We start from the raw sequence: 7,592 nt of genomic DNA, 5'->3' as shown, positions 1-7,592 counted from the left end.
ATCGATGCCCATGCCATCACGAATTGCTGGACACAGCCCATAATTCCTCTACCTCTCTCGCCCATCGTCATGAACATCGGGGAAATATCGAAACCTCCGGATGATCCAAATATATTGCAATCGTGGTTTCAGCATTGTTTTAGTGGTGATATATTTATGCTGCAATTGACAGGATTGTATTCCGCACGTCATATTTTCACTCGGGATGTACCAATTTCGTCGTATTGGGAAATTACACCTTTTATTTTTTGTGGTGGAGGATTGTCTTTCGGTTTAATTTGTGACATGCGGAATGCTTTTGAGTTGGCGCAAACTGATATCATGTTGACTATTGAAATTGTTGCTGCTTGTCTCAGCAGTTTTTTAAGTATATTCAAAGTATGATTCAGAATTTCAGGATTTATTGATATCTTCTCATTTTTTATGCTTATTTTTTAATTTCTGATCAACCGTAGATTTTTTTTTTTAATATATCGTTTTTAGGTTTTATTATTATTTAATGAATCACATATTTTGAGAAAATTAAACTTGGGAGTGAATTCGAGCTCGAGTCGCATGCATCACATTTTTATCATGAAATTATCGTCATCTCTTCGTAATTTCATGGCAAAAATTTTTTTTTAGAGTAGGATATGATTTTTTATTAAAAAAAAGGCTGATATAACAAATATTTTTTTTTGAATAATTATATAATTATATAATTAATCATTAAACAGTTTTCTAATTGAAAAAAAGTCATATATATATATATATAATCTTTTATATATCTATATTAACTTTTTTTCAGTGTGCGATTAATGATGAAAAATATTATTGGTTTAATAAACATAAATTTTTATTTATTGCCATGAAGTTGGGGAAGTGATATCGAGAAAAAGAATTTTTTGTGTGCACAGGGCTTACGAATATGGCTGTACCGACGAGAATTGTATGACTTGATTCGATTATGTTACCTCCGATGGAAGATTCAAGTATCCCGTAAGAACATAACCACATATATGGTAAAAAATGCTCGAACAATACGCCAATTCAGGATTGTTTATAGTATAGTGGTTGCAGCACTTCTTACGTCATATGTAGTACGTCCGATCAGGTCAGTTGGAGATGCATAGAAGACAGGGATATCATCTTCTGGTGATTTTCTAAAATTTCCCTGTGATTTTTTGAAGAGACACCATTGCCATCTTAATTCCATTAAAATGCATCCCATGGAAAAAAATTACGGGACTTTTACGTAATCCATCAGTAATTTTTACTGACTTTTTCGCTCAATGCTGTTTGTTGATTCCCTGTTTTGTAGATCCTTCCCCTATTTGTCTGCTCCCCCTCAAAGTTATTCCCCCACTCCGCATGTTGCGTACACCCCAGCCTTCACGTCATGCGCGTAGAGATGTGCAGTCCTCAAAAAACGCGTCCAGAATGCTGGAGTGGGGGCGATCTCTAAGTCCTAAGATTGAATTTCTCAGGAAATCGACTCAGGGTTACGTTCCACCCACACCAAAAAAATATATATTATCTACATCATATGTATATTGTACATAATATATATAATATACATTATTCGAGATATATTTAAAATATTAAAAATATATTTTAATTATAATTTTTGGATTATATTTTTCCGAAAAAAATAGTTTTCACCAGATTATAAAATATAATAATTAAAATAATATAAAAATAATAAAAAAAATCACCAGATTTGGCATCCCTGATGGCGGATGAAACAATCATGTAATGATGATAATTTGTTCCAGGGCATATCTGCTGTTTACGTTCTCCCAATCGAATGGATCCTTTCATTTCTCTGAAACTGTGTATCCCGCCCATTATCCTTTTGTATTGAACTCAGCCAGACCGTTTTTCTTATGTATAGCCTTGGAAACAGTCGGGATATTTTACTTAGGTCTTTATTGGGTGACAGCGGATGCTCTTTTCGCTCAACTCACGACACATTTATCAATTCAATTTCAAGTGATATATTCATTAATTTACCTTTTACACTGTTAGAAATTTCTTGATATATTGAATTTGCAGAATCATCTCAATTTTTATTTTCAATTTTATCTTGAAAATTTTAAAAAATTGAGGTTTTCACGTTGAATGATAATTAATTTTTCAATGAAAGATCAATTTTTATAATTAATGAAAAAATTCAGGATCAAATGTAATTGGATTTTCAAAATTTTCCCGGGTTCCCCGTGCCATATGGAATGACAAATAGAGAATTTCCAAAATATTAAAAAATCCTGAAATATATCTCAATTATAAATACATAAATATAAGATAAAAAATGCATTATACGAGATATATTTTGGATATATTTCTGCGAATATATCTCACCGCTTACACAGACGATATATTAAAGATACAATTTAGATATATTTAAAACCTAATTTTCAGATTATACAATTTTCAAGAAATATTTTTTAAAATATTAAATGAAAAATTACCAAATTTTCAACCTGAAATTTCATGTGTAATCTCCAACAGTGTACTTTAATCATTATATTCAGCGATCAATAAAAAATCGATTTATTTTCAGATCCTCGGCAATGAGATACGTCATATGCGTGCAAGTACTGAATTTTCGTCATACGATACAGAAGAAATCATGAAAGGATTAAAGAGAAATGTCGACGAGTACCTAGAATTGTTTGGGTTCGTAAATCCATTAATTTATCAATTGATAAATTACTGTCATTATTTATAATAAATTTATTTCGAATTCCACTCACAGTTTGTCTATATTGTAGATACGTTCATTCCTTGGAGAAGATCTACAACCCAATACTGTTCGCAACTGTTCTGATTAATGGCATAGATCTTTGCACCTGTCTCTATAGTCTACAATATGTACCTTGAATTTTCTGAATGGATTACAACGAATGAGTTAATTGTGATTATTTTTATCGACTGATTTTCATTCCAGCGAATAGGAGAGAGTCATTGGGGAGATGTTGGTAAAGATGCGGTACATGCCAGTGGTATTGCGTTACAGACTCTCATGTTTTGCGTATCGGCACAGCGATTAAATGAGGAGGCAATCAACAATATTAATTCATTATGATCATACATTTAAATAATTAATTGTTCATATGAAAATGTCCCTTATCGAGCTTCTATAGTTATAGAAAAAAAATATTATATTGTTTAAACCTATTGATTGGTAAAGAGGAGATTGGAAAGTCTATACTTACGATTTAGAAAAAAAGGAAATGGGGCCTTCTTCGGTGGCTGACTATTCATTGATGTAATCACTGAGTCGCTGACCTGAAATCTTCTATGTCGTTGACAGGGACCTTTTCATGTGCCCCGCTAAATATTAATTAAACTCATAATTAATTGCAGATCGCTGGAGTCAGGCAAGCAGCTTATGATTGCTCGTGGACGGACTTCAGTGCATCAATAAAAATTCTGATCTTATTAATGATGATTCAGACACAGCAGGAGTACGTCTACACAGCCTACGGTTTTATCCATTTAAATATGCCGCAAGTCACAACGGTTTGTCATTATTTTGGTTGAGTTATCCGGGAAATTATGAGATTGAATTCTCTTTTTTTTCAGATTTTTTCTGCTGCCATGAAGTATTTTACACTATTGCGAAGTATCACCTGAATATATTTTTGGCAAATATATATTCTAATATAAATATATATAAAATATCGATCCTAGATAAAAAATCCTACAACCCTCATTTTTTTAAGAGTTCTAAGAGTTGTGTCGATTATTTATAACTTACGTATTTTCAGTATGACTAAAATAACAGTAAATATGACGGCAACTAATTCAATGGACAACACAAAATCCGTCTGTGCAGTACAATATACATTACGCGCATCAAATCGACGGTATCGAAGAAGTTCGAATTGTGTTTCAGAGCCAAAAATATTGTCATACCTGTGAAGATAAAAAGGAGATCTAAGAAATCAATCTTCTTTAGCCTAATTATTCATTTTATTTAAATAGATCCGATGATATAACAATCCATTCAATGGGTTTCTGCAGTGGATTTCGCGAGTTCTCTTCATGAAACACTTCGTAAAAGCGTGAAGAATCTCATAGCTGTACTAAATATCTGAAAATCCCAAATGTATCAATAATTCGATATTTCAATAATAATCATAACGAGTTATTGCCAATAATTTCTCATTTATCAAGATTTGTTTACGAATTTCTGAGAAACGGTTGATAAAATTGATGTGAAAAAAATACATCGTTTTTATAATTTATTATCAATTGATAAATTATTAATGTCTTCATAAATTTCATGAGATTTCTTGCGTTCTCTGTGAGCTTTTCTAAAAATTCACAAAACTTCAAAAATCATCGGAAATTCAGGAAAATAGACGCATGGCGATCTGATCCAGAGGCTTTCAGAAATTTCCAAGAAGACCGTGGGGAAGGGAAAAATATCGACAATAAATCCTTTAACAAATATCCGGAACATTAAAAAGTCGAACGTACCACAGTTACTTGAGGCATATTCACATTGAAGAATCCGTATGCAGAGTACACGTATTCACGCTCTGTATGTATCATTAAAACCAGAATCATTGTTTTTGTTGCCATATTAAAATTCACCCAAGAACACTCATAAATGGCTTGGCGAAATCCATTAATCTGGAATGGCAAATTAAATTTTCTTCATTTCACTGCTTAAATATAATAATGCACAACTAGAATAATCCCCAAAAAATGATGGATTGATTCATAAAATTACGGAATTAATCCTGATTTTAATTAATTTCATTCAACAATTTCAAGGAGAAAAAATGAAAAAACCCTGTATTTTTGAACGCTTGACTAACGACTGACTCTTCACCTCATCATTTAAACGTTGGGCATACGAGCAGAATAAAAAAGTCTGCAGAGCGATCGTGGTGGCATGAGTAGTATTTTTAACGGCATCCCTCCAATTATTTCTCGCGAGTCTCTGTAAAAATATGAATTCAGTCAAATAGAATGGCGAAATAAAAAATTGGAGATCATATCACAGATAATGAAATACATATTGCAGACTGTATAAACAGGTACATAAATTAAGTCCATTGAGTAATATAGTAGCAAAAATTATCGGATTATACCATTCCTCCACTGCATGAACGTATCTGAAATATTTAAATACTGTAGCAATAAACTGCCTTTCATTAGAATAAATAAAATACTAACGATAACAATTCAACATGTTCCCGAATAATTCTCTTCAACTGTCTGATTATTTTCTTAATACCCAACGGTGTTGATGTCGGTGTTATCTCTATCCTCCGGATCTCACCCGAAAGCACCTGAAATATTATTAAATTCATATCAACATTGACTTTTTTACTAGACAAACTCAAATACATCTTACGTTGAATTGAATCGCAAAATGTGTCGTCAATTGAGCGAACAGACAGTCCGCCGCTATCCACCAGAGATCCAAAAAATATAATCCACAGTTTTCCCATGTTGTCAATAAAAAATATTGAATAGGGGTATTTAAAGTGAATGGATAATGCGCGGGGTAGACAGTCTCCGAGAAATCGAAAGAATCATTCGTCTGAGCGAGATGAAATTTGAGATAGAGCCTATAAAAAAATGATAATAAATATAAAAAAAAAGACATTGAAATCGATATCTCTTGTAAATCAAGACACTCTAAAAAGAAGGATCCGATTATAAAAGATATAATTAAAAGATCCACCTACTGATCTATAAAAAAAATCTCTCGGTATTTTTGGTATTATTGATATAAAAATATTTCGTAATAAAAATATAATTGCATAACTACTGTAAGATTATCATTAATAAGATTCTGACTGTGAGGCTCTTCATGGCTTCATCATGAAGACAGAAGATGAAGAACTTTTTTTTAGAGTGCAATATCGTGTAGTTGAATTTACACATAGGGACGTAAGTTATAAGAACCCACGGTACCGACGACAGCTACTGTGTAACATATCCTGAAGAGCCGGGTATTCCTGGCGATTCCAATGGAGTCCTCTCGTAGATGATTACGTGATGACAGGATATTCCATCTTCGATGGCAAACCGTCAACAAGTTGTAAAGCTCTTTTCGATGGAACCACAGCCGATACCCCTAAACGTACGTAATTATTACAATTTTTCGTATTCGTGCAATAAAAAAAAGAGCAGTAATTAATTAAATTTCATTATCATAAGATTTTTTCATCATTTCCGGTTTCATCTGATCATCGAAATTTTTACTTCTTGATATTTCTGTAGAAATTTACAAAAAAATCTATTGAAGAGCAAATTTTCTCTGTACGGTCCTAATAACGATAATAATAATCCTGATATAAAAAGGAGAAAGGAAGAAGAATATAAAAATATTAAAATATAAAAAGAAGAATATAAAAAGGACGAAAGAATATAAAAGGAGAAAGAAGAAAGGAAATCGATCCTGAAATATCTGAAATGGCTGAAAGTAAAAATAAGTAAATAATTTACCCGAGTCTCTCTATACATATAATCTCTATATAAAATATATTTCATTTATATATCAGATATATCCCGAATATATACAATATATACACTCACATGTATTCAGCGTATATCCGATGTATTGCATTTTCACCCGAAATACATGTGCGTATAATTAATATATATTTCGAATATATTCCGTTTTCATATATTAATTAAGGATATGCTTAATATATGAAATAATATGAAATAATATATAGTATATAATATATCAATAATATATAAATAATAGATAATATATAATAATATATAATAGATAATATATCAATAATATATAATAATGCTTAACATATGAATTAAGTGCCCCAATGAATAAATGACATACTTTAAATACAGCTAATGCTACAGTAAATACAGCTGCAGCCACTTCAATGGACATCATAAAATCAGTCTGCGCCGTATCATATACATTACGTATATCAAAAATCACAGCAACAGTTATTGTTCCTAATCCAATGATAAACGGAATAGTTTCCCAATAATGCCACTGAGGTTTATCATCCTTAAAAATAGCACCCATTGAATATAATCCCATGCATTGTAGGATAAATACATCACCACCAAGGCATTCTCTAAAATGAGATCGTGTCGATGTCATATCTTCCATGTTTCATAGTTAAACTTTTTTTTTTTAAGAACTCTTGTTTGAAACTCAAGAAGATCAGAATCTACTCACGACTATTTTCATTCGGGAGAGGATTCACAATGGTCGTTATCGATCCCAGTAATTTCCGGATGATATTACATGCCAATTTTGCGGTAATACCCCGGTTATTATTCCAAGGGAAGAATCATTCATATTGGATAACGTCGATAGTCATTAATACTTGAATAATCCTTTCTGATGCTCTAGAGTCTCTCGAGGTATTCAGAAGTAATTGATCGATCTATGGAACGAGTTTCTGCACATGGGGGGAATTAACTCAGTGGAAATGTTGTGGTCACGGAAGAAAATGATTACTCGTCTGCAATTTCTCTACACAGAGGAAAATTATGGAAAGAATTTGAAAGCATGGGAAATTTATGATGTGACGTGAAAACTCTTGAACGTAATAATTCGTGAAATTCCGGTTGAATTAATTTTTTTGGAGCCTTCAGAATAGTTT

At 31.9% G+C, this 7,592-nt stretch overlaps 2 protein-coding genes across 3 annotated transcripts; one reads left to right on the top strand and one right to left on the bottom strand.

Annotated features, from left to right (window-relative positions):
• The first annotated feature begins 69 nt into the window (after positions 1 to 69).
• LOC105270609 (uncharacterized) lies at positions 70 to 3,107 on the top strand. Its single transcript, XM_011311651.1, has 6 exons — positions 70 to 378; positions 897 to 1,093; positions 1,755 to 1,971; positions 2,543 to 2,658; positions 2,754 to 2,853; positions 2,930 to 3,107. The coding sequence occupies exons 1-6, from the start codon at positions 70 to 72 to the stop codon at positions 3,065 to 3,067; spliced, it is 1,077 nt and encodes a 358-aa protein (XP_011309953.1). The 3' UTR covers positions 3,068 to 3,107.
• A 637-nt stretch (positions 3,108 to 3,744) lies between these two features.
• LOC105270603 (odorant receptor 47a-like) lies at positions 3,745 to 7,586 on the bottom strand. Of its 2 annotated transcripts, XM_011311644.1 has the most exons (9): positions 7,163 to 7,586; positions 6,812 to 7,058; positions 5,886 to 6,082; positions 5,354 to 5,570; positions 5,173 to 5,288; positions 5,012 to 5,111; positions 4,826 to 4,936; positions 4,468 to 4,623; positions 3,745 to 4,078 (listed from the first exon to the last, which is right to left on the bottom strand). In XM_011311644.1, exons 2-9 carry the CDS (start codon positions 7,019 to 7,021, stop codon positions 4,028 to 4,030), a joined length of 1,158 nt encoding a protein of 385 aa, XP_011309946.1. In that variant the 5' UTR covers positions 7,022 to 7,058; positions 7,163 to 7,586; the 3' UTR covers positions 3,745 to 4,027. The 2 variants fall into 2 exon arrangements, with proteins under 2 accessions (XP_011309946.1, XP_011309945.1); XM_011311643.1 differs by having other exon boundaries at positions 6,812 to 7,586.
• Between the last annotated feature and the right edge of the window lie 6 nt (positions 7,587 to 7,592).

The sequence above is a fragment of the Fopius arisanus genome, unplaced genomic scaffold (assembly GCF_000806365.1).
Source record: "Fopius arisanus strain USDA-PBARC FA_bdor unplaced genomic scaffold, ASM80636v1 scaffold00091, whole genome shotgun sequence".
NCBI lineage: Eukaryota > Metazoa > Arthropoda > Insecta > Hymenoptera > Braconidae > Fopius > Fopius arisanus.
The sequence above is the reverse complement of the archived record's forward strand: the minus strand, read 5'-3'. Positions and strand labels throughout refer to the sequence as shown.

Coding starts and splice junctions, on each gene's coding strand:
- LOC105270609 (XM_011311651.1), top strand. CDS start 70: ATGAACATCGGGGAAATATCGAAACCTCCGGATGATCCAAATATATTG. Junction 379..896: donor GTTTTTTAAGTATATTCAAA/GTATGATTCAGA, acceptor TTGTGTGCACAG/GGCTTACGAATATGGCTGTA. Junction 2,659..2,753: donor GAGTACCTAGAATTGTTTGG/GTTCGTAAATCC, acceptor TCTATATTGTAG/ATACGTTCATTCCTTGGAGA.
- LOC105270603 (XM_011311643.1), bottom strand. CDS start 7,093: ATGGAAGATATGACATCGACACGATCTCATTTTAGAGAATGCCTTGGT. Junction 4,624..4,825: donor CCCAACGTTTAAATGATGAG/GTGAAGAGTCAG, acceptor TTGCCATTCCAG/ATTAATGGATTTCGCCAAGC. Junction 4,079..4,467: donor ATATGCCTCAAGTAACTGTG/GTACGTTCGACT, acceptor TGGGATTTTCAG/ATATTTAGTACAGCTATGAG.